Genomic DNA, 27,679 nt, shown 5'->3' with positions numbered 1-27,679 from the left:
ACGGCTGACCCACAGACATTTAATGGCCAATTGGCCATGAGGATGTCCTGCCTCGGAGAATTGCTGTTCCCAATCAGAGTCGGCAGCCATCCAGTACTGGCAATGCCACTGGGAGCAGTGGCCACTGGATTTTCTTTTACATGCGCCCTCCCCCCCATCCCACCTTCAAACCCACTGGCAGGGAGTGTTAAATCCAGCCCCTTATTATAGCCATATTCTGGAGTTGCTCATGCAAAAACGTAAGGGATGAAATCAGTAAGGGCAGTAGGTCAGGATGAAAAATAGAAAATTGGACAGTGCTTTACAACATGGCAAATAGCTTTTCCATTTACTGACTGATTGACTGGCTGCTGATTCCTCATTGCCCATTTTGCGCTACTGTCTAAGACCAATCCCACTCCCATTATATATTGATGAACATGGCATTGAAGATGTGTTCCACAACAACTGAGAACAATAGGTTTTATGATCTAATTTCATGCTTCCGACAAACATTCATACCAATTATAGTTCGGATGACCCAATTCTTTTGAGCACAGCATTGGGGCATCTGCTGAGGATACATTCATGGAGAGATGCCAATTTTATTCATAAGCCTGCTAGTGAAACAAGAAAAGAGAATCAATCCCCTATCTTCTTCACCCCCAACCTCTCATTATTTGTGGTTGGGAGTAAAAGCATGGTCACAATCAGCCATTTGGCAAAAGCTATTCAGAGGAAGGTAGGTAGGGCTACTTAAAGACGAAGGCCACCCTTAGCAAAGATAGCTGGGTAGGTTCTTGTGAAAAAGATTAGCCAAGGACACTTTTTTAGCCCATCAAGGAGATCAATGTATACATTTGTATTATTTGCCTTCTTCACAAGCAGGGAACAGAAATCCACTAGACTCAGGTAAGTTTTGCTAATAATTCTTATGCTTTGTATATTCACTTTTTTCTGTGAAATGCATGAACTTAATAGTTCATATCTGGCTTTGTCTCAGTATTATTAGTCCACCTAACATAAGTTTGGAGAAGCTCACATGAGGACACATCCAAAAAAACATGATATTTGTTTCACGATGGGGTACTGTTGAAACACCCTGGGTCACACAAAGATGTGATTAGATATTGGGTCATACAGCAGCACTCCTGAATGTAAAACAATTTGCTCGAGTAGCCAGTGCTGTGGAATCCAAAAGTATATCCTGAAAGGTCAGGGTGGATGTGGAGAGGATGTTTCCCCTAGTAGGAGAATCTAGAACTAGAGGTCACTGTTTAAAAATAAGGGGTCACTCATTTAAGACAGAGATGAGGAGAAATTCTTTCTCCCAGAGGGTCATGAGCCTTTGGAACTCTCTTCCTCTAAAGGCGGTGGAAGCAGAGTCTTTAAATCTTTTAAGGCAGAGCTAGATAGATAGATTCTTGATTAATAAGGGGGTAAAAGGTAATCAGGGGTAGGCAGGAATGTGGGGTTTGAGGTTGCAATCAAATCAGCCATGATCTTATTAAATGGCGGAGCAGGCTCGAGGGACCGAGTGGCCTACTCCTGCTCCTAATTTGTACTTTCATATGTATGTATATGTTCGGGCATGAAGAAATAAGACCAGTTTCCAGCTGTGTTTTTAAATCTTCAGGTTAGATGACTAACAATGGAACACTGATGAATCCTATGAGTGACCTTATAGAGCTCAGCCAAAAAACCATCTAAACATTGGAATCTTTTCTTTCATATTTCTAGTGTTCTTCCAGACGAAAAACAATAGGCATGCATCTATTTTCTCTATTTCTCTTTTGGAAAATATTCATGTCCTGCTATTACCTATCACCATCTCTGTAATCGCAAGTATTCTTTCCCCATTTTTAAAGTGGTTTCTTCAAATTACAAAGTAGCTTTTGGAAAAAGTAAGTTGAATGCAAAGCAAAGGCACAAGGAAAAAGATACTTTCTAGCTATTTGCAAGCATAGTGGACAGTGCGAGAAGCCTTGAAGATCTGAAAGTTGTTGGGCCAGATGTGGCCTGTTTTTAGAAAAAAATACAGTGTAAAAAAAATCACACACTTTGGGACAAATACATACTTATACAGGCCTTTTGGCAGCTCTTTAGACTTTAAACATGTAACGGAGATTTTGAGTTTTATAACATCAATAAAAGATGCCTCAAGGATTAACCAAGCAGGATGGAAAAAGTAGTGCATTGGATCCAGTTGAGCAACTTCTACTCAATAGTACCTGCGCAGTACTGTTAACGCACATGGATGGTTTGGAAAAAGGTTTACTGCTGATGTATTTTAAACAGCTCTTGTGACTAAAAATAAAGTCACAAAACACTTTGAGCATTTCTGGTCATCTTCTGGAGGAGGGAGAAATTCAGTAACAATTTACTTTAAATTCTCAGTGGGAACTAAAGGAAAATTGCAGCCATTGAAAAGTTAAAAATAGATGTTGCTCTGGTGATATGACATAGTCATTAATAGCAATCAAAAATTGTACGGAATTAAATGAAGGCATTTTGAAAAATGTGGCAGTTATTTGTCTTTCACTTCAAATTTAGAACCAATTCCCTACTGATTCCCTAACGTTCAAGTGTAATTTCAGTGAAATTAATTAGAAGTGAAAAGCAGAGTTTTCATTTTTTACCACTGCGAATGTCCTTGGCTTCGGCCCCTCCCCCAAACAGGCAGTGCAGGAGATGCTGAAAAGGCATAATTACTTGTAGCAGGAAGCAACCCTGCAGTTAATGTTCATGTACTGTGGCAGAGCCATGAACTTGCAGTGACACAGCCGCAATAGGAGCAAATTCTTTAAGAAAGTTGGTCATCAGCTTACTGCTCAAGGTTGGCATACCAATGTAAAGGAACAAATTCCCAAAGCTCAGTACAAACTGAGGCTATACCTGCAGGTCTGGCAGTGAATAGAAAATAATAAAAAAAAAAGCAGACTGGATGATTCACAGGGAAACAGCACAGCGGTTAATTTTCCATTAAGCAGTGACTCTAGAAGAATTCTGCTTATACAACGCATGTGGAAGGATTATCTCCTCAATCCAGCAGTCCTCGTCCCCTTGAACTGTGAGATGTCCTGAGGCCTGCCATAGTTAAATTTAAAATGGTGGTTAAGAATGAGACATGCAGCCTCATTATTATATTTAAATTGCCAGCCCACATTCCGGTAGCAGGATGGTTGTCTGCCCCCTATCCCACCTCCATTAATACCAGAAGCGGGGGGGAAGGGGGTTGGAGTTGGGATTCAGATGGCTAACATTTTAACATCCCACCCAACCCAAACCCACCTATCTTTGAGAGTTAAAATCCCCCTATAATCCTACAGCAAGGTCCCATAAATAACAACATAATAACTGGCATAATGAAGAGGGTGAGGGATAAATATTGACAAGTACAAACAGCATTGTGGAATTTATTATGTTTACCTGAGAGGGTAAACAGGCCTGCAATTCAACTTCTCATCTGAAAAATGGCATATCCAACAGTGCAGCACTTGCTCAGTATTGCAATTCAACATCAGCCTGGATTATGTGTTGAAATTTTCTGGAGTGGGACTTGAGCCCACAACCCTCTGACTCAGAGACAAGAGTACTATCATTGAGCTACAGCTGAAACCCAACCCAGTTGGCAAAGGTAGTCAGGAAGATTCCAGGTTTAACATTTAGTCAGTGCGAGAAGGAAATGGCAGAGGCTTCCTGAGTCAGGAAATCGGATATTGGCCAGAATTCTTGCTCTAATCACTATCCAATAAACCCTCCTAGGATGATTGAAAATGACAATCCCTCATGCAGTCAAATAACTAATCAACAGTGACGGTCTAGCCTTAAGACAAATTGCCGATTGGATGAGGTAATCAAGAGCCTCCAGGGTTGTGAAATGATACAAGGAACCAAATCTTTAGGAGGGGAGGAGAGTGAAAACTGAGAGAAAAAAAGATTATAGAATACTCTTGGAGATGGGGTTCCAGAGGATAATGATTGAGGCCATTGTCTTCACATGTTCTTTCTCTTACTGCAAAGCTAACAAAACACTTTTAGTTCAGGTTTTCCACCTAATTTAGAGTCATACCTAGCACAAAGGAAGATGGCTGTGGTTGTTGGAGGCTAATCTCAGCCCAAGGATCACTACAGGAGTCCCACAGGCACATGCCCTTGGCCTAACATCTTGAGCTGCTTCATCAATGGCCTTCCCTCCATCATACTGTTGCAGCAGATGCATGAGGACATGACCACCTGCAAGTTTCCCTCCAAGTAACACAGCATCCTGACTTAGAGCTATATCACCACTCCTTCACTGCCGCTGGGTCAAAATCCTGGAACTCTCCCTACAAAAATTGTGGGTGTACCTACACCACATGGTCTGCAGCAGTTCGAGAAGGCAGCTCACCACCACCTTCTCAAGGGCAATTAGGGGTGGGAAATAAGTGCTGGCGTGCCAGTGATGTCCACACCCCACAAACAAATGGAAACAAAATTGGCCCAGAGATGAACTTCCAACCACATACCCATGCCATTACTAAGATTAACTACTTCTGTGCAATAACACACCTGATACTGCCCGTCTCAGCTCATCTGCTGCTGAAACTCTCATCTGTACCTTTATTACCTCTAGTCTTGATGATTGCAACACAATTCTTGTTGGACTCCCATCTTCTACACTCAATAAATAAGGTCATCCAAAGCTTTATCACCCATATCCTAACCCTGTTCACCCATCACCTCAGCAAACACTGACTTTTATAAATTCATTCGTGGGATGTGGGCATCACTGGCTACACCAGCATTTATTGTCCATCCCCAAGTGCCCTTGAGAAGGTGGTGGTGAGCTGCCTTCTTGAACCGCTGCAGGCCGTGTGGTGTAGGTACACCCACTGTGCTGTTTGGGAGGAAGTTCCAGGATTTTGACCCAGCGACAGTGAAGGAACAGCGATATATTTCCAAGTCAGGATGGTGAGTGACTTGGAGGGGAACACTTGGAGGTGGTGCTGTTCCCATGTGTCTGCCGCCCTTGTCCTTCTAGATGGTAGTGGTCGTGGGTTTGGAAGGTGCTGCCTAATAAGGCTTGGTAAATTCCTGCAGGGCATCTTGTAGTTGGTACACATTGCTGCCATTGTGCGTCGGTGGTGGAGGGAGCGAATGTTTGTGGATGTGGTGCCAATTAAGCAGCCTGCTTTGTCCTGGACGGTGTCAAGCTTCTCGAGCGTTGTCGGAGCTGCACTCATCCAGGCAAGTGGGGAGTATTCCATCATACTCCTGACTTGTGCCCTGTAGGTGGTGGACAGGCTTTGGGGAGTCAGGAGGTGAGTTACTCACCACAGGATTGAGAGCCTCTAACCTGCTCTTGTAGCCACAGTATTTATGTAACCCCCAGGGTGCTGATAGTGGGGGATTCAGTGATGGTAATGCCATTGAATGTCAAGGGGTGATGGATAGATTCTCGCTTGCCTGGCACTCGTGTGGCACGAATGTTACTTGCCATTTGTCAGCCCAAGCCTGGATATTGTCCAGGTCTTGCTGCATTTGGACATGGACTGCTTCGGTGTTTGAGGAGTCACGAATGGTGAACATTGGGAAATCATCAGCGAACATCCCCACTTCTGACCTTATGATGGAAGGAAGATCATTGATGAAGCAGCAGATGATGGTTGGGCCTAGGAAACTAGCCTGAGGAGCTCCTGTAGTGATAATCTGGAAGTGAGATGATTGACCTCCAACAACCACAATCACCTGACTTTGTGCTAGGTATGATTCCAACCAATGGAGAGTTTTCCCCCTGATTCACATTGACTCCAGTTTTGTTAGGGCTCCTTGATGCCACACTCGGTCAAATGCTGCCTTGATGTCAAGTGCAGTCATTCTCACCACACCCTGGGAGTTCAGCTCTTTTGTTCATGTTTGAACCAAGGCTGTAACAAGGTCAGGAGCTGAGTTGCCCTGGTGGAACCCAAACTGAGCATCAGTGAGCAGGTTATCACTAAGCAAGTGACGCTTGATAGCACTGTCTATGACTCTTTCCATCACTTTACTGATGATCAAGAGTAGAGTGATTGGACAGTAATTGGCTGGGTGGGTTTGTCCTGCTTTTTGTGTACAGGATATAGCTGGGTTATTTTCCACATTGCCGGATAGATACCAGTGTTGTAGTTATACTGGAACAGCTTGGCTAGGGGTGCAGCAAAGTCTAGAGTACAAGTTTTCAGTACCATTGCCGAAATATTGTCAGGCCCCATAGCCTTTGCAGTATCCAGTGCCTTCAGCCATTTCTTGATATTGCAAGGAGTGAATCGAATTGGCTGAGGACTGGCATCTGTGATGTTGGGGACCTCCGGAGGAGGCCGAGATGGATCATCCACTCGGCACTTCTGGCTGAAGATTGTAGCAAATGCTTCAGCCTTACCTTTTGCACTGATGTGCTGGGCTCCCCCATCATTGAGGATGGAGAAATTTGTGGAGCTCCCTGCTCCAGTGAGTTGTTTAATTGTCCACCACCATTCACGACTGGATGTGGCAGGACTGCAGAGATTAATTCTGATCTGTTGGTTGTGGAAATGCTTAGCTCTGTCTATCACTTGCTGCTTATGCTGTTTGGAATGCAAGTAGTCCTGTGCTGTTGTTTCACCAAGTTGACAACTCATTTTAGGTATGCTGGGTGCTGGCCCTGGTCCCCTAGCTTGGTGGTAATGGTAAAGTGGAGGATATACCAGATCATGGGGTCACAGATTGTGGTTGTATACAATTCTGCTACTGCTGATTGCCCACAGCGCCTCATGGTTGTGCAGTCTTGAGTTGCTACATCTGTTCGAAATCTATCCCATTTAGCATGGTGATAGCGCCACACAACATGATGGAGGGTATTCTTAATGTGAAGACCGGACTTCATCTCCACAAGGACTGTGCGATGGTCACTCCTACCGATACTGTCATGGACAGATGCATCTGCAGCAGGCAGTTTGGTAAGGATGAGGTCAAGTATGTTTTTCCCTCTTGTTGGTTCCCTCACTACCTGCCGTACACCCAGCCTAGCAGCTATATCCTTTAGGACGCGGCCAGCCACTGAGCCACTCTGGGTGATGGATATTGACATCCCCCACCCAGAGTACATTCTGCCCCCTTGCCAACCTCAATGCTTTCTCCACGTGCTGTTCAACATGGAGGAGCACTGATTCATCAGCTGAGGAGAGGGCTGGTACGTGGTAATCAGCAGGAGGCTTCCTTGCCCATGCTTGACCTGATGCCATGAGACTTCATGGGGTCCAGAGTCATTGAGGACTCCCAGGGCACCTCTCTCCCAACTGTATACCACTGTGCCGCCACCTCTGCTGGGTCTGTCCTGCTGATGGGACAGGACATAGCCAGGGATGGTAATGGTGATGTCTGGGATATGTCTGTGAGGTATGATTCTGTGAGGATGGCTCTGTCAGGCTGTTGCTTGACTAGTCTGAGACACAGCTCTCCCAGTGTTGGCACTAGCCCCCAGATGTTAGTAAGGAGGGCTTTGCAGGGTTGACAGGGCTGAGTTTGCTGTTGTTGTTTCCAGTGCCGAGGTTGATACCATGTGGTCCATCCAGTTTCATTCCTTTTTGACTGATTTCAATCACTAGTCTTCCACTGGCAAGGCCCAAAACTCTGGGATTTCCACCCACCCCCCCACCCTCTGTCTTGTTATCCTCCTTTAAAACACTCCTTAAAAAGTACTCCCTTTGACTAAGCTTTTGATCACCTGCCCTAATATCTCCTTACATGGCTCGGTGTCATACTTTGTTTGATAATACTCCCATGAAGCACCTTAAACATGTTATTATTTTAAAGGTGCATTATAAATGCATATTGTATATTTGAACATATATACACAAATGCATCAGCTGCAACATCAACTGTAAAGGCGGCTGACATAATATTGTCAATTAGACAACATGCATTATTCTTGAGGATAAAAAACACATTCTACATATGTCAATCGTAATTACATTTTTTTCATAATCTTTTATCAAAATGTTAATTTAGTAAATGATAGTCATCTGATGTTTTGAAGCCAATGTATGTTATCAGTGCTGTTCTAATTAAACAAATAAAAGTACAGTAACAGAGAAATGCCTCTAGATCAAAGCAACGTTTAATGCATTTAACACATCAGCATGAAAATAAAGCTCACTCTCACTGGTGAGGAGAAAATATTGCGTTAGCAGAAAAACAAACTGTGTTAATAGAACAGGTAAATCACGAAGTACAAAATATACAACATATGTGATGAATGTAAAGGACATTCAGCAAAGTAGAAGTTACTGTTTCCCTTGCCCTGGTCTTCCGCTCCCTCCCCCGACCATAAAGAGCAGGTCCTCCCTCAATGATTATTTTACTGCCAGGGACTGATCCCTCAGATTCCTGCTCACTGTCAAAGAAAGACTTGCATTTATATCGCACTTTCATGACCACCAGACATCTCAATGCAATTTACAGCCAATGAAGTACTTTTGAAGTGTAGTCACTGTTATAATGTAGGAAATGCGGAAGCCAATTTGTGCACAGCAAACTGCCACAAAAGGCACTGTGATAATGACCAGGTAATATAAACTATATAAGATAATGACCACAAATATCCCCTTCCTCAATGATGGAAGAGCCCAACATATCAGTGCAAAAGACAAGACTGAAGCATCTGCAACCATTTTAAGCCAGAAGTGCCGAGTGGATGATCCATCTCAGCCTCCTCCTGAGGTTCCCAGCATCATAAATGCCAGTCTTTAGCCAATTCGATTCATTCCACATATCATAAGAAATGGCTGAAGGCACTCGATACTGCAAAGGCTATGGGCTCTGACAACATTCCAGCAATAGCACTGAAGAATGCGCTCCAGAACTTAGCACGCCCCTAGCCACGCACAGCTACAACACTGGTATCTACCTGGTAATATGGAAAATTTCCCAGCTATGACCTGTTCACAAAAAGTAGGACAAATCCAACCTGGGCAATTACCGCCCCATCAATCCACTCTCAATAATCAGTGAAGTGATGAAAGCTGTCATCAACAGTGCTATCAAGCAGCACTTACACAGTAATAACCTGCTCACTGGCACTTAGTGGCCAGGGCCACTCAAATCCTGACCTCATTACAGCTTTGGTCAAAACTTGGATAAAAGAGCTGAACTCAAGAGGTGATGGGATAGTGACTGCCCTTGATAGCAAGGCAATATTTGACTGAGTGTGGCATCAAGGAGCCCTAGCAAAACTGGAGTCAATGGGAATCAGGGGAAAACTCTCCATTGGTTGGTGTCACATCTAGCACAATGGAAGATGGTTGTAGTTATTAGAGGTCGAACATTTTAGCCCTAGGACCATTGCAGGAGTCCCTCAGGGATATGTCCTCGGACCAACCACCCTCAGCCACTTCATCACTGATCTTCCCTCGATATTGTCAGAAGTGGGGATGTTTGCTGATGATTGCACATTGTTCAGTGCCATTGGTGACTTCTTAGATACTGAAGCAGCCCATGTCTATGTGCAGCAAGACCGGGACAATACTCAGGCTTGGGCTCATAAGTGCAAGTAACATTCACGCCAAGCAATGACCATCTCCAACAAGAGAGAATCTAACCATCTCCCTTTGGCATACAATGGCATTACCATCGCTGAATCCCCCCACTATCATCATCCTGGGGGTTAACATTGACCAGAAACTGAACTGGACCAGCCATATATATACTGTGGCTACAAAGCAGGTTAGAGGCTAGTAATTCTGCAGTGCATACCTTGCCTCCTGACTCCCCAAAGCCTGTCTACCATCTAGAAGGTAAAACTCAGGAGTGTGATGGAATACTCCCCACTTGCCAGGATAAGTGCAGCTCCAACGACACTCAAGAAGCTTGACACCATCCAGGACAAAACAGCCTGCTTGATCAGCACCCCACCTCTCACATTAAACATCCACTCCATTCATCACTGATGCACAGTAGCAGCAGTATGTACCATCTACAAGATGCACTGCAGGAACTCACCAAGGTTCCTTCGACAGCACCTTCCAAACCCTTGACCTCTACCACCTGAAAGGACAGGGGAAGCAGAGGCATGGGAACACCACCACTTGCAAGTTCCCCTCCAAGACGCACACCATCCTGACTTAGAACCAAATCACACTTCCTTCACTGTTGCTGGGTCAAAATCCTGGAGCTCCCTCCCTAACAGCACTGTGGCTGTACCTACAGCACATGGACTGCAGCAGTTCAAGAAAGTGGCTCACCACCACAACAAGGCACTTAGGGATGGGGCAATATATGCTGTTATAGCCAGCAATGGCCATGGCACCAGGGATATTTATCCAGCTCTTCTTTGAAATAGTGCTATGGGATCGTTTACATGAAGCAGGCAGATAAAGCTTTGGTTTAATATCTCATCCGAAAGACAGCACCACTAACAGTATAGCACTCTTTTAGTACAACACTGGAGCCTTGATTTTTGTGCTCAAGCCCTGGAGAGGCACTTGAATTTGGAACCTTGTGACTCACAGATAAGAGTGAGCCATGACTTATAATAACAATGCCATGGAATTCAGGCCAGAGCCAATCTTGGAATATGGTGATGAAGCCCGAGGTTTTTATCTGCATCTCGATGGTGCAGCCTTGCGAGGTTGTCTTTTGTCCCTGCACCCAAAGCTGCACTCGGGTTCCAGGTTAACATCATGGGTTCAATGTTAAACTCATAATTCTGTGTGATATGCTGCTACATTCTATTTTAATAAATCCGTGATTAATTTGCTCTATAGATTAATGATCAACGTAGCAATGTAAGCTATTCAGAACCTTTTGCCTACAAGAATAAATGTCTAGCCCAAATTGATTTTGTTAAAATTATATAATTATTTTTTCTTTTTATTCATTCACTGGATGTGATCTTCGCTGGCTGGGCCAGCACTTATTGCCCATACCTAGTCGCCCTTGAGAAGGTGGTGGTGAGCTGCCTTCTTGAACCGCTGCAGTCCATGTGGTGTATGTACACCCACAGTGCTGTTAGAAAGGGAGTTCCAGGATTTTGACCCAGTGACAGTGAAGGAACAGCAATATATTTCCAAGTCAGGATGGTGAGTGACTTGGTGGGGAACTTCCAGGCGGTGGTGTTCCCATCTATCTGCTCCCTTGTCCTTCTAGATGGTAGTGGTTGTGGGTTTGGAAGGTGCTGTTGAAGGAGCCTTGGTGAATTCTTGCAGTGCATCTTGTAGATGGTACATATTGCTGCTACTGTGCATCGGTGGTGAAGGGAGTGAATGTTTGTGGGTGTGGTGCCAATCAAGCGGGCTGCTTTGTCCTGGACGGTGTCAAGCTTCTTGAGTGTTGTGGGAGCTGCACTCATCTAGGCAAGTGGGGAGTATTTCCATCACACTCCTGACTTGTGCTTTGTAGATGGTGGTCAGGCTTTGGGGAGTCAGGAGATGAGTTACTCGTCGCAGGATTCCTAGCTTCTGACCTGCTCTTGTAGCCACAGTATTTATATGGCTAGTCCAGTTCAGTTTCTGGTCAATGGTAACCCCCAGGATGTTGATAGTGGGGGATTCAGTGATGGTAATGCCACTGAACATCAAAGGGCGATGGTTGGATTCTCTCTTGTTGGAGGTGGTCATTGCCTGACACTTGTGTGGTGCGAATGTTACTTGCCACTGTCAGCCCAAGCCTGGATATTGTCCAGGTTCTTGCTGCATTTGGACATGGACTGCTTCAGTGTCTGAGGAGTCGCGAATGGTGCCGAACATTGTGCAATCATCAGCGAACATTCCCACTTCTGACCTTATGATGGAAGAAATGTCATCGATGAAGCAGCTGAAGATGGTTGGGCTGAGGACACTACCCTGAAGAACTCCTGCAGTGATGACCTGGAGCTGAGATGACTGACCTCCAACCATCTTCCTTTGTGCTCGGTATGACTCCAACCAGTGGAGAATTCCCCCCCCACCTATTCCCATTGATTCCAGTTTTGCTAGGGCTCCTTGATGTCACAGTGGCAACAGAGGTAGAGGGAAAAGCTGAACTATTCAGTGAAATACTGGTTTGATATTTGATTAGACAGACTAAAATATCATTTCTCCTTAAAAGTAGAAGTTTGCAGCATTCTACTCATTGTGATAGAAATAAGTCAAAGCATTGTTGTGGAGCACTATTTCATTGCTCTCCTTTTTCTACCAGCAAAAAACTGTAAATTGCACTCTTACCATAATTGTCTGAATATAATATATTTTTCCCTAAAAATTGATCGCAAAGTTAGCATGTGTATTATACATGATGAAAATAAAAATCAAGCATTTTTTTTGCAGCCAGTACATGGAGCTCACGGAGAATGTAGTCAATCCTGTTGCGATGATCTATCTTTTCCTTGCAAAGGTTTGGGTCCTATTTTTTAGGCCCAGAGCACAATTCAGGCCAGATTTCAGTTTCCCTGCCTGAGATTACATGAGTGCAGAAGAATGGAAACTCTCACAAGGAAACAAGGAGGCAACAGAAGAAAATTGCTGCCTGGAAGAAAGTTAAACAGTGCACCCTGTAGCGTACCTTTAAAGATTGGACTTGGTGAGGGTTTTCCTCTGAGGCAAACCATCTGGGGAGTGCAAGGCTTTAGTCAACCAAAGGACTCAACCAGCATCATAAGTAGGATGCCATTCAAAACTGTACTTTGATCCTCACAGTCTAGGCTTGCTAGTCTATGTATTATATGATAATACATGCAGGAATCCTCCAGGAATGTGCTCTCTCAAACAGGCTCCCCAGCCTGCCACAAATGGCATCCAGCACCTGCAATTGGCCAGTCATGCCTCAGGGAATAATGGCACTTTGACTGCAGCATGACAGAAGTTTAGGTGCGTATTATACATGGTGATAATGCAATTTTGGTTCCTTGTTCATGAAAATCAAAGTGCATATTATATTTGGGGGCAAATTACATTCAGAAAATTACAGTAAACATTTTATTACACTAAATATATAATTTATATTACAAGATAAATCTGTCTGAAGTAGTCAAATGAAACAAGTCACCTGTTATGCAAAATTTAAACATAAATGAATATTAGATTGGAGTTTTCAACTACATCAAAATGCGATGTCCAATCGCTGTAATACTGCACAAAACAATGCAAAAAAACCCTAGAGTTTGTGTACATCTTCTGCTCCAAAGTGTGTTTCAATTACCTCTTAAACAAGTTGGTGAATTCATTATGGATTGAACAACATGAGCTAATCACAGTAATGAATATTGGATCATGAAAATTTAGTCATTACTTCCTCGACATGCTTTAATTAAAGACCAGACTGAAGTCGTTCATTCAATTACAAATGAAGCCTTTTGTCAAGGGGAACGAGGAATTAAGTTTCTAAATAAAAAACTGTAACATATGTGAGCCCTATTACAATAATTACCAAATTCATGGATATGTTTATAACAGTAAGAACACGTCACAAATTAAGGAAAGCAGCCAGATTTTTAAAAAAAACTCAACACAGACAAGGTTTATTGCAAATAAACGATAGCTTACAAACCAGACACAGAAAAATACTACCCTAACATTCTAAAGAGGCTTCATTCCTCTTAAAGACCCTTCTCAGATGATTCACTACACAAAATATATGGCTTTCAAATTGAAGCATTTGTAAAAAAAACACTTTAAATAAAATTTATTTTACTAAGGACGTGAGAAGTATGAAGTTATGCAGGGCAATAATTAGTGCAGCAACTATATAACATAAAAGTTGAGATCAAGCCTTAACCTAGATTCGTAGCTGAGGACAGATCCAGAGAAAGACAGAAATAGGCTTCTTAAGAAATTGGAATTTATAGAGCCAGAGGGCAAAACTATTGATAGAAAGACGACTAGTGAGAGTTGGCAGGGTCAGGAGAGGCAGATAGTGATACAATATGGGCAAGCAAGATATGGAGATTTGAATTAGCAGAAAGGCAGGAACAATCAGGATAAAATGGATTTGAAGTGAGGGAGGGAACAAATGTTTTTAAACCTATCTTCGCAGCAGACCAGTTGAGTAATTCAAATGATAGAATTGGCCAAAGTATCATGGAAAAACTAGGAATTAGCACATGTCTGAGTAAATTCTAGATCCAGTCATTTGGAATTAAGAACTCAGGACAGAACCAATTTTCAGTCGATCATTGGTAATTCTTTGATTTTACGCATAGCCCAATTTACAAGGCATCTGAGTCAAATGGCATACATCCTAAAATCTTCAAACAAATGAGGGAGGAAAAAGGCATAAATGGCTCTGGCTAATATTATGCAGTTCCTTAAATATTGGATGATGTATCCATGGACTGCAGGACAATGGATGTTACCCTGATATTCCAAAAGTGGAATTAAGATATGAATCTTACAATTATAGACATATTGCCCTAATATTATGGGGAAATCATTTGATAGACTCACATAAATTCATTTAAAGAGCCCTGAGGTTGTAAGAAGTAGTCAGTTTGGAGTCAGAAGCACTAGGTTATCCCTCACATATCTATTGGAGTTCTTTGAAGAGTTAATGGAATTGATGGATGAGAGCTAGCCAATGGACACCATTTACTTGGATATTCATATGAGACTTTTAAAGAGAATTAAAGTAATGAGATGAGTGACAAATTAGATAGCAGTATTTAAAATGGGCCTATAACTGTCTAGGAAGCATAGCATGACGTTTGAGGGAGTAATAATGAGTATTGCTCCATGGGGATGTGTCTGCTGTTCATATCAGCTATTAATGAACTCAAAAAGAGTAATTTTATTGTACAACGTACTGATGATGTCAAGCTTTGTGTTGCCAGGCTACTTTTTCAAACATGGATAAACCATAATTTCCTCAGAATAAACATAGGGAAGAATGATGCCACTTCTTCTGCCCCACCACAACCTCTGCATCCTCGCCTTCAATTCCATTATCCTCCCCCACCATTACCTCAGGCTGAACCAGATGGGATGCAATCTCAGTATCTAATTCAGCCCCAAGCTGAGCATGCAACCCCATATCCGCTCCATCATTAAGAATGTCTACTTCCACCTCCATAATATCACCTGCCTCAGCATATCTGCAGCCGAAAATTTTAACCAATATCTTTGCCACCTTCATACTTGAGTAGTCCAATGCTCTCCTCTGTAAGCTTCAGCCCATTCATAGCCCTTCTGCCCATATCCTATTCTGAACCTGCTCAACGATCACCCCTGCCCTTGTTCATCTATATTGGCTCCCAACACTCGTAGTCGTGGCCGAGTGGTTAAGGCGATGGATTTGAAATCCATTGGGGTCTGCCCACGTAGGTTCGAATCCTGCCGACTACATTTCCTCATTATTCCCCATTTCAACCATAATAAATTATATTGGCTCCCAATATCCCAGCACCTTCAATTTCATTCTCATGTTTAAGTTCTGTCATAGCCTCACCCCTTCCTATCCCTGTAACCTTTTCCAGCCATAACCACCATCATTCACCTTGCCATCACCATCACGCCGCCCCCCCCCACCCCATCCAACCCCAAGAGCCCTCCATTTCTTTTACACTTGCTTTTTGTGCGCCCCACACCCTTAGCTCTATTGTTGGTTTCTGTACCTTTAGCCAGCTAGGTTCCACACTCTAATGCCATCCTTAAACTCCTCTGCTTCTTGAATACCCTCTCCTCCTTTAAGACCCTCCAAAATTATTTTCTTACCCTTCTTGACATCTCCTTCTTAGGTTTGGTGTCCATTTTTATTTAATTTTGCCGCTGTAAAGTTGCAAAAGGTTCTGTTTTTTCTATGTTAAAGGCTCTATACTGTATAAATGCAAATTGATCCATTTGCTGATCACTGATACAATACAACATTATGGCCATTCCTAACTATAACTTAAATATATTAGGGAGGCTTTCCACTTAGGGATTCCTGCAGTACGTATCAGAAAATATTGCCCCTCCAGCCCATATTTTCCAACCATTCGGTTTACAAAGTAGTAAATTGTGGGATAAGGGGGTGCTCCAGGCATGTGCTGGAGTTGTCAAAACAAAGTTTTATCTATAATCTGAGAACAGGGAGGTGCTATATTAGAGTCATATTCGTACCTCTTAGCTTCTCACATTTTAATTATCACTATCTGACCTCATAATATACCTCTTCAATTAAGAAACAATTCATTGTAAGACAAATATTGAAACAATATGGTCTTCTGCAAATATATATGTTGTTGCAAATTAACTCATCACCTACTGCGCAACATGAAGTGAAAGAAGAAAGACTGCACTTCTGATTGCTCCATTTTACAGTGTGCCAAAAGCATAATGAGAATTATCTGTCATCCAGTCTATGCTGGCAAACAGGTCAGAACAGACCCAAAATGTACAACAGTGCGATTCCTAACTGGCAATATAGGCGCCACATATGCTGGATTCCAAAATACACTTCTGGTGTAAGATTACCACTAGGACCAATTTGAAGGCCATTCTGTGTAAATAGTTGTCCATTTTATAGACAAGCAACTGCTTCCACTCCATCAATTTTTATGATGTCTCTGTTTGTGTTGACTAAGGTGCTGTTCTCAATTCCGCCCACCCATAAACCACCTATCCTCCCATTTTAAGCAGCACATGACACAAATTAAAACTAACATTTTATTTTTCATATCATACAAACACATGGTGTGACACACAAGAAAATTAATTAATTACACCACAGAACTACTCCACAGAGAGATGGTGCTACAAATGAGCTAGCAGTACCTTTAGGACAGTTCAAGCCAGCCTGTCTGTGTGCACTGAATAGGCTGAGTAAGGAATAAAGGGCCTGAACCCAGTGCAAACAGAACATTAGTAACAAATAGCAGGGAATCAATCTGTCACCTGCAGTGTGCTAGGCATGGACTGAAGTCACAAAGTCAAAAGAAATAAGCTAAATCCCTCTTATTAAACAAATCTTAGTGATTTCTGCTTCAAATATTTCAAAAATATTAGCATCAACTAGATAAATTCAGGTGTCTTGTTCCTGTATATATTAAAACTTTGAACACAGACTATCAAAACATGGCAAATCATGTGACCGTTGGCATTTGGAGCTCCAGACAGTCCGGAGTCCCAAGCAAATAGCTAATTAAATATGGACATTCACAGCAATCTGGGAAATTCACACATCCCTTGGTTTAAGGATGGACCATCAACAAAAAACCATAGCTTTCCAACAGGTCCACCTTTCTGTTTCACCACGGACAAGAGAAATATTGAAATTCAATGTGTGTTAGACAAATATGAATGGATCCCATCGACCTTCCATTGTATCATAATGGCCCCTCACCCAAAATAGACTGGGTGAATTGCAAAGTGTCAAATGACAACATAGGATGTGTAATCAACACACCACCTCTTTTGGGGAAAGGATAACTTTGAATTTGTACACGTCACATGGTGAGGAAATCATTTTGCTGTCCATTTTTAAAATAACAGCAAGAAGCTGTTCTGCAGCCATAGTTCCATTAGAAAACCATCAAACCAGCTGTGAATCATCTAAGCAGCCGAGGTAATAAACAGCAATACCTTGAAAATCAGAAAAGGATTCTCCACCACCTGCCCCCACCACCACCCCCTTGCAATCCATTCCAACTTCGAGTTCACCCGAGAACCAATCTCCTGGAAATTTGACTACAAGGACTCTCACAGCTTACTGAGAATACTCTGCTTTATAAGTCATTCATCTATGAAACTACAGGCCTGCCACAAAAGAGACTGAGGCAAACATAAATTATAATTGCATTGTTTTACCCTCATTTATATTTAGACTGTGTGTGTGAGTCGCATGAGTGAGGCATCGTGTTTTAAACATCCGGGGTCAAGTGTGTGATAAGCAATAAACTTTTCTTTAAAACTCACAAAAAACTTGCTGCTTGGATTGCTTAAATTGGGGCAATCACTCTGAGTGCAAGAAAACACAACTTTTAAAAATAAATATATTGATTAAGAGCAATAAAAAGGGACACATAACTTTTGTCTGTGACATAGGAGTTTCGTACTGTCAGCACTCTGTTAATGCAGTGATCTGTATATGTGAAACATTAGACTACTATTTGCACTACCTTCATTCAATAGCAACAATATATAAATCATTCCAACTCATCTTACCTGGGGTCGGATTACTTTCTCGATATTTTTCAATGCCGTATCTGGGGATGGTGGTGAGCAGTCCGGGGTGGGGCCTGTACTTTTTCCCTGGTGATTTCCCTCCGGTGCAGTAATGGTCACTTGTGGTGCAACTTCTGCAGATAAAAAATTTAAATATATTTAATTTATTTAAATATATCTCAACCATGTCTTCATCAGCTTTGATTACTTTTTCATGTCATTTTATTTTGTTAATAAAAATTCTGCAAAAACATGTGGAAACTGATTTATTGCCAACTGTTAACTATCCATTGATTTTGCAAAGTGACCCTTTTCCAGACTTGAAAGGCTCAAAAATCATTCCTCACTTAATTTCTTGAATTTAGGATTGAACACTCATCTTCCAGTCTAGTATCCCTTAATCATCTTAGACGCTATAATGTTTTCACCTATATGAAATAAACATATTTTTGTTAAGATCCCAAATACTCATTACATTCAAAAGCAGAAAATTAATGGAGCATGTGAACTGAGAGAGTGAACTGCATGGTTGATACTGAAGGTAGAGCATTCCTGAAAGGACACAGACATTAACTTTCCAGTCTTAACATACTATTTATGTCATTAATGCTAATAAAATGGTACAAAGAATGCAAGGTTTAACAGAGGAGAAGAACATTCAGTCCACCCAGTTCACTTGATTGCAAGGTTTGTGTGCAGTGCCAGCTCAGGCTATTTTTGTCTGCCTCATGTTAGCACTCTCCACTCTTTGGCAAAACAAGAATTTGTCCATTTATGTTTTGAATGCTTCAACTGAGTCTATATTCACGATGCTAAGTAATGGTCGACACCAGTAATGCACTGTACCAGATGCTAATCCAACTGAAGAGAATAGAATATCTGATGTTTAACTGCATAACTGATTATAAGGATAGCTGTAAGCTAGGATGATCAAACATTCAATGGGACATAACGCTGGGGAAGGGGAAAGCAGGGGGGTATGGAGGGAAGTGTTGTCTATGGAGGGCAGCATTCTGAGGTTGAGTAATGGGAAAGTGAGATCAAAACAGAAAATGCTGGAAAAGCTCAGCAGGTCTGGCAGCATCTGTGGAAAGGAAAACAGAGTTAATGTTTCAAGTCCGTATGACTTCTTCAGAGTTTTCCAGAATTTTCTGTTTTTATTTCAGGTTTCCAGCATCCGCAGTATTTTGCTTTTAGCTTAATGGAAAAGTGAGAATGGATTAATGCACTGGATTTTTGTTTGATTAAGTTGAGGATCAAGAATATTTATGAAGACTTATCTCTCAAATAGATTGGATAAAGTCTACAATGACCTTGATTGTACATGTTTATGGAAAGGACAGTCTTGGTGGTCATTTCCTGTAACCTGCTTTTGTACATTCTTACAACTGAATCTCTAAATTTTATATCTGTCCATATGCAGAACCTTACAGGTTATTGTCAGCAATAATCAATAATCTCATTAGAATTTATTTCAATCATTTGATAGATTATTGGATCTTTCTGACATTAACATTTCCTACTGATCTCTTAAAGCAAAAGAACATCACATTTTTCTATCTCTAAAGTCCCAGATAGAATTGGAAAGTGGTTGTCTAAAAGAAAGAAAAAGGAAGACTTGCATTCACATAGCACCTTTCACAATCTTGTGACATCCCAAAACCTTTATAGCTATTTAGTACTTTATGAAGTGTAGTCACTATTGTAATGTAGGGAGGCTCACAATTCATGCATAGTAAGGTCCCATGAACAGCACTGTAATAGTGACCAGATAACTTGTTTTCATGATTTTGGCTGAGGGATAAATACTGTTTATGGAATCTTTCACATCCAGCTTAGAACTTTGGGTTAATGTCTCATCCATAAGATGGTATCTCCAATAGGGCAGCAGTCTGTCAGCACTGTACTAAAGTGTCCATCTTGATTTTGTGCTGAAGTCTCCAGGGTGGGCCTTGAACCACCCAACTTTTGACTCAAGTGTAGAGAGCACTGTCAACATAGCCAATAAACTGAATATAAGCCTTATGTAAAAATAGTGTATTAGTGTAACTGCTTGCATTTTAATGTAAGGAAATAATTATACCACAATATCCTTGTGTTTTCCAGCAAATTGAGAATATGATACAGATTTCAGCAATGGCCATGCATCAGTGAAGCAGTCTTTGATGTTGTTTGTTATATTCAAAATACACAGCCCTCCTTTACCCACTTTCTTCAATAAGCGAAGCATTACTGCTGCTTAGTTCACAGTGACTACTGAGTAACTAGTGAGACAAAAAAATTGCTATCACCCGTGAAAGTGAAAATCTGACCACTCTTGTCCTCGATCAACACCATTAATCACCATGGAGACAAGCATTTCTTTTATTGCCTGGTCCTGTCAAGACTCAATGCCCTCTTATAATGCTCAAGAGAATGTGCTTTATAGCTAACTCCATGAAAGCACACTGAAATTCTCCCTTTCTCAAATGCAATTTTGCCCATGTTCTACTGGATTAACATATCATTTGGAATTTTTAATTTGTATGTCAATAAAGAAAACTGGATCAGAATATAAAATTGGAAATGCAATCTGAAAAAAACATGCTTATGGAATCACATGCAAACAGCATCAAATCTTAATGAAAATCAATCCCAATTTTTTTTTTGAATAATGGCTACATAATCTTTAGGCTGCATATTATGACACCCCCAAATTCCAGCCAGATTGGAGATAATTAGATAATTTCCCTGTCAAACATGCCTGGAAGTAACTGGGATCAATTTTATGCTCAAAATTTCTATTATGTAACTATCCTCCACTCATTGCATTTTGCTGGTGAAATATCCCTGTTGTGCAAGGGTGATTCTGTTTGCTGTAGTTTTGGTCATGAGTCTGGAATTCTTTGCTATATTTCATGAGTTTGCTTTTTGAGTGAATTTAAGTCCAGCTCCATCACCAACGCATTGGCTGACACAATGGTGACAATATCCACAGTAATCTTTACCCTGACATGAAGAATGGAACAGTAGCAAATACTGGTAACAATGTTACTAAGAGAAGGTTCACTTGACTGATTGTTGGAATGAAGGGATTATCTCATTAAGAAAGGTTGAACAGGTTGGGTCTAAATCCATTGGAGTTTAGAAGAATGAGAAGTGCTCTCACTGAAACATAAAAGACCCCTTCAACAGGGTGGATGCTGAGAGGCTGTTTCTCCCCTTGTGAGAGAGACTAGAACTTGGGATTGTAGTTTAAAAATAAGGGTTCTCCCATTTAAGATGGAGATGAGGAGAAATTTTTTCTCAAAGGTTGGTGAGTCTGTGGAATTCTCTTCCCCAGAGAGCGGTGGAAGTAGCGTCATTGAATATTTTTAAGAGTGAGTTAGATAGATTCTTGACTAACAAGGGAGTCAAAGGGTATGGGGGTAGACAAGAAAGTGGAGTTGAAGCTACAATAGGGTCAGCCATAATCTTATCAAATGGCAGAGCAGGCTCAAGGGGCTGAATGGTCTATTCCCGCTCCTAATTCAATTGTTTGTATGTGGGGGTTTATATGCTTTCTAGAAGTCGTGACTTATGAATTATTCCATAATTAACAGAAAACTTTCAACATTTCAGTGGGATTTTCCAATTGCTCTAAATCTAACATCTTTCTTTACATAAATCTATTTCTTACATAATGCTACTGACTAGACATTATTTAATGCCAAGTGAATCAAATTCCATCCATTACTGTCATGTTTATTTTCTACTCCTGCTCTCTTTTTGTCTCTGTTGCCATATGTCTCCACAAACCGAAATAGCATTATAAGATGTCCGTGCTAAAGCATGGGAATATGCTCCTATTAAACATTTTGTCACTGACACACAAAGAGTGAGGGTTGGATAAACACTGTTAGTTCAAATATTCTGTAATATTTTATTGTAATACTGAGGTAACTTGTGGTCAAACACAAATCAAGGTTTGCTTTATGTAAAAAAACCCACCAGATATTGTAAATAAGTAGATTTGTTTACTTAAAGCTGATCCTGTTCCCAATATTGCCACTTTAAATCAGTGATAACCCACCTCCATCAGCACATTCAACACTTTATTTTTCAAAGAAGAATGAAAATTCCCAAATGAATTTTAAGTGATTATGTGATTGATTGGCTGATTACACTGCTTTCCAAATTGACCACAGACAGCTCTATGGAAATAAAGTGCAGGTACAATGTATGTACATTGTGACCAATTTGACTGGTTGAATGAGGAACATCTTTTGTCCTGCACATGGGAACCAGCTTCTGACCAAGCCTGTACAAACGGTACCATGTTGAGCATAAACTGTGACTTTCAAGTCTAAGTTATCCACTTGTGATTTAAAAATTACCACCTATGGTTGGAAACAAAAGGCACAATTTAGAATAGGAATTGATTTGCAGTTTAGTAGAATACAACCACTGAACAAATTGTTACTTTTTTCCAATGTTATAATGCTTTTCAGTAGGTGTGCATTCTATAAGGTGCCATCAAATGTCAAATCCTGCTTACTTATTTTTTAATGTGCCATGCTAAATTACATGAACACTTTATATAGATATTTTGTGCAAAAATGGGGTTGTCTAACAAGAGTGCAGTGTTTTAAATAAGATCATAGAATTATAAAACGATACAGCACAGAAGGAAGTCATACGGCCCATCATGTCAGTCATATTTAAGGTTATCAAAGATGTAGGGTTATTCAATTAACCCCCAGCTCCTTCTCCACATGCATGCAATTTTTTCCTCTTCAAATATTTATTAGATTTTCTTTTGAATGTTATCATTGAATCTGCTTCCACCATCCTTTCACACCACCAGCGCATTCCAAAGCAGAGCAACTTACTGTGTTAAGAAATGTTTTTTAATGTTGCCTCCAGTTCTTCAACCAACCATCTGAAATCCGTGTTCTCAGGGTACTGACCCGACCACCAGTTTCTCCTTTTTCCCTCTATCAAAAGCATTCACGATTACACATCTATCAAATCTCCACTTAATCTTCTCTGCTCTATATAACCGAACTCCCTCATCCCTGGTAGCATTCTAAATGATCTCTTCTGCACCCTCTCCAGGCCTTACTATTCTTCCTAAAGGGTAGTGCCCAGAATTGAACACAATACTCCATCTGAGGCCTAACCCATATTTTATAAAGGTAATGGAGGTGGTCATTTTTTGGGGAGTAGAGACAGAGAGAGCAGATTTTCAGCCATTTTAGAGAATATAATTATTCTTCACTGCTCACATGATACACAAAAACAAAATAGATCAGTATTCTACTGGTAGAAAATGCATTTGATCAAAATATTACTTGTTCACTTGTAATTTTTGAATATAATTAGTTTAACTAGTGGAAGTGAGGCATTTGGTCTATGCACAATTTTGAAATTTGCAGACAACATAAAACTTGGAAATGCAGCAAGCAGTGAGGAAGTTAGTAATTGACTTCAAGAGGATATGGTCATGCTGATGGAATGGGCAAACAGATGGCAAATAAAAATTCAACATAGAAAAGTGTGATTTGATACATTTTGATAGGAAGAATGAGGAGAGACAATACAAGCTAAATTGTACAATTTTAAATGGAATGAAAGAACAGAGGCCCCTCCGGCTGTGTGTGCACAAATCTTGACAGTGAGAGGATAGATTTACAAAGTAGTTAATATTGTATATGGGATTCTAGACTTTTTAAATAGAGACAAAAGTTATAAAAGCCAGGAAGTTATGCTAAATCTATATGAACTTTAATATAAAAACAAAGTTCCGGAAATACTCAACTGGTCTGGCAACATTTGTGGAGAGGGGAACAGAATTAACATTTTGAGTCAAATATGACTCTTCTTCAGAATTATATAAACTGCAGTTTGGCCCAGCCTCTGTATTGTGTTCAGTTCTGAGCACCACATCTTAGGAAGGGCATGAAGGAGTTGGAGATGGAACGGAAAACATTTACTAGAATTGTTCCAGGGATGAGGGATAAGCATCAAAATTCCAACCACTAAGATGTGAAGCACAATATAGAGTTTATTTATAAGAAAGAGTAGAATCTAGGAGACCATATCAATTGATTTACAACAAATTAAATAATGAATTTAATAAAAGATTTACTTTGAAAGATCTAAACTTGCCCAAAGAGGGGAAAAACAGGAGAGCAGATGATGGTCCATCTGCTTCATTTGACAGAACAAGATCCTGGCTCCATTGGTTTTGTTAAGTTTGCTTTTTTTCAGCATATTTATCTCTAATAATTCACATATTACAGCCTCCCATCTATCCAGGTGTCAGCCATGACTCAATTGGTTGCACTCTTGCCTCTGAGTCAGAAGGCTGTGGATTCAAGTCCTGCTCCAGAGACTTGTGCACAAAAATATAAACTGGCATTCCAGCGTAGTATTAATGGCGTGTTGCACATTGGAGGCACTGTTTTTCAGATGAGACGTTAAACCAAGGCCCTGTCCGCCTCCCTGGTGGTCATAAGAAATCCCATGGCAATATTCCAAAAAAGAGGAGGGGTTATCCCTGGTGCCCTGGACAATATTGATCCCTCAATCAATATCACAAAAAACAGATAATCTGATCATTATCACATTGCTATTTGTGGGAGCTGTGTGCAAATGACTGCTGTGTTTCCTACATTAAAAAAAGTGGCCACATTTCAAACGTACTCCATTGGCTGTAAAACACTTTGGGACAGCCCGTGGTTGTGAAAGGTGCTCTAAAAATGCTTTATTTTTTCTTTCACCGATTGAGTACTACATTCACCTACAATAATGTTTTTTCAAATGCTCTTGATGCTTACTCAGATTCTTTTTCATAAGTTCAACACAATCAACCATGGTGAATTAAACATCTACAAAATTCAATTTTATTCTATTCAGAATTGTTTTCCAGACAAGTCCTTTGTTAAATGTCAATCATGAACAAAACCAAACCTTACTCTGCATCCAACTGGATGAACCATCCACGATTTCATTTCTAACTTCAGAATAAGAACAAACCATTCAGAAGTTGGTAGATAGAGGGACCCAATGTGAATGAAGAATGATTGTAAATGGGCGGATGAAGGTGGTCCTGATAATGGACTGGGTGTTAGTCAAATAAAATTTAAAAAGATCCCAAGCATATCTACACAAAATTCACCATAACAACGTGCATGTATATTATCTCCTTTCTCACATTAATATCACTTCCCATTGCATGAACATTTGAATGAAATGATTTTCCTATCGTTAGTTGCAATCAATTTTTAAGGATTATCATGGTTCCAATGATTAATGGTATTACATATGTTATATTATGAAATCTGTATGTCTACCTCAGGTCAAATTTTAATTGGTGCATATTTTAATACAGTTGTGCATTTCCTTTTGTGTGTGGATCCCTACTGTTTACCAAGCTCTATGTACAAAAAGAGGAGGGAGGCTGTCAAAGGAAAAGTGTTCTCTTTAAATTTGTAATGCAGTCAAAAATGCCTATAGTGCTGCAGGAACACACAATGTAAAATTGAGAAATAATTATGGCACAATCTTTTTATAGCAATACAAGTGCTCTCTGAGCATTTCCCTAAGGAAAAGTCCATTCTATGGAGTGACAATCACATTAAAGTGCAACCCATCGGTTTGCCACTTTTTGGCTGGCAAGTAGAAAATGACAGTAAATAGAAAACTTGCACGGGGGCGTTGCTAATTACAATATTCATCCAATGGACTCATCTTTAATAATGTAACAGCGATGATTTCAGATCACTTAATTGGCAAAATAACTCATCCAAAGGGATTCTGACATGTTTTCTGCTTATAAAATGGATTTAAAGATTACATTTGTTAAGAAATTTTCAAAAGTGATTGAGATGATGTTGGGGAGGATGACATCATGATATTATACAGTGTGACCTTTCATTGCATGGTAAGTCTCAAAAACATACATTATGTTTAATTCTTCAGTGTCCCCTAAAACTTCTCTACAAGTTAAAGATAGGTCAAATCTGGGGACCTTGCTGATATTGATGGATCAGTGTTTCGATTTCAACTATTCATCCACTTATTTTCTGTGATATCTACTGTGTCAATTGAACCTCAGCTGAATTGGTAGAGTCTGGCCTCTGAGTCAGAAGGTTTTTGGTTCAAGTCCCACTCCAGCACTTGAGCACAAAAATCAAAGCTGCCACTGCAGTGCGGTACTGAGAGTGTGCTGCACTGTTCAAGGTGCTGTCTTTCGGATGATTTTAAACTGAGATCCCACCTGCGCTCTCAGGTGATGTAAAAGGCTCATGGCACTATTTTGAAGAAGAGCAGGGGAGTTATCCCCAGTGTCTGGCCAAAATCTATCCCTCAATCAACATCACAAAAGCAGATAATCTGGTCATTATCACATTGTTGTTTGTGGGAACTTCTGCACAAATTAGCTATTGCTTTTCCTACATTACAACAAGAACTGCACGATAAAGATACTGCATTGGCTGTAAACAGCTTTGGGATATCCAGTGAAAGGCACTATATAAATGCATGTCTTTCTTTTTCTCTTTTATTTGTTTATATGTGTATGTTGGAAGTCAGTTAGCAGAAGGCTCGCCTCTAAGCCATACATTTTAAGAACAGTGGCGAGTCTGCCTGAACACTTTGTCAACATAATTCCTCAAGCAACTACACTGAAAGCTAAATATTATTCATTTACTGCTTAGAGGAGCTTGTTGTGCACAAATTAACTGTCATATTTGCTTATATGACAAAAGTGACTGCACTTCAGAAGTAATTTATCAGTGGCGAAGCACTTTGCAACATCCTGAGACATGATAAGGTGCCGTATAATTGCAAATTCAATTTTGTTTCTTAATATCTTCTGAAGCAAAAACAACACATTGTTAGATGACAAGATGATCCTTCTGCTGTTAGTTCAGAGTGCAATTGGACAGGAATTCTGGGAGAGGGCAACATGGAATCCAGTTTAATATTGTGGAGAAAATTAAAATAATTTGGTGATATAATAATTTTTTAAATCATCTAACGAAGCATAATGTTGGTGTCAGAATATCAATGTAATTGATTTCCATTTTTGGGCACTGATGCCCAAAGGATGTTTCATCTGCTTTTGATGATTAGCAGGAAATTGCAGTCAGTCACTTCACAATATCGATCGAAAATGCATGCCATGGTAATATTTCTCCCAGTTATTTCACTGTTACAGAAGTCAAAGTTATTCCAGTACTAGACCTTGGCATTAACCAGTATGCATAATGATGGAGTGCAATTTGATCTCCATGCTCTGTATTCCCGACTGCAACCACACAGCTTTGGGAAACAAAGAGGTGGTTATGCTTCACCTCACAAAATGGAAGAGAAAATCATATAGATCTCCTCCTGACATGTACACAAAACTGGGAACTTTGGAAGGTAATTGGTAGAACCCCAAGGATAGGTTACCCTGTTTTGTAAAAGTAGCAACCCCAACCCAACAACCATCACCCCGGGCCACCCTCATGCGGGAGTTAACATCAGTAAAGATGCTTTTGCCAGGCAGTGGAAGTGGGGTTTAAACTTTACCCCAGGATGCCATTTTCCTGGTGGCAGGAGACTTTAGATTGAGTAGTTTGTGA

General features: G+C 40.6%; 1 protein-coding gene and 1 non-coding gene across 2 annotated transcripts in view; one reads left to right on the top strand and one right to left on the bottom strand.

The window, feature by feature from the left end:
• Nucleotides 1-27,679, bottom strand: part of anks1b (ankyrin repeat and sterile alpha motif domain containing 1B) — an 809,329-nt gene that overhangs the window by 189,362 nt on the left and 592,288 nt on the right. Inside the window, exon 12 of the mRNA XM_078553447.1 lies at nucleotides 18,087-18,220. Within this exon, the coding sequence (XP_078409573.1) occupies nucleotides 18,087-18,220 (134 nt within the window). The remainder of the gene's footprint in view (nucleotides 1-18,086; nucleotides 18,221-27,679) is intronic.
• Nucleotides 15,206-15,287, top strand: trnas-uga (transfer RNA serine (anticodon UGA)). The gene has a single exon. It is a non-coding gene; the product is annotated as a tRNA-Ser (tRNA).

Source organism: Cetorhinus maximus, chromosome 12, assembly GCF_964194155.1.
Source record: "Cetorhinus maximus chromosome 12, sCetMax3.hap1.1, whole genome shotgun sequence".
Taxonomy (NCBI): domain Eukaryota; kingdom Metazoa; phylum Chordata; class Chondrichthyes; order Lamniformes; family Cetorhinidae; genus Cetorhinus; species Cetorhinus maximus.
This window is presented reverse-complemented; position numbering and strand designations above follow the sequence as displayed.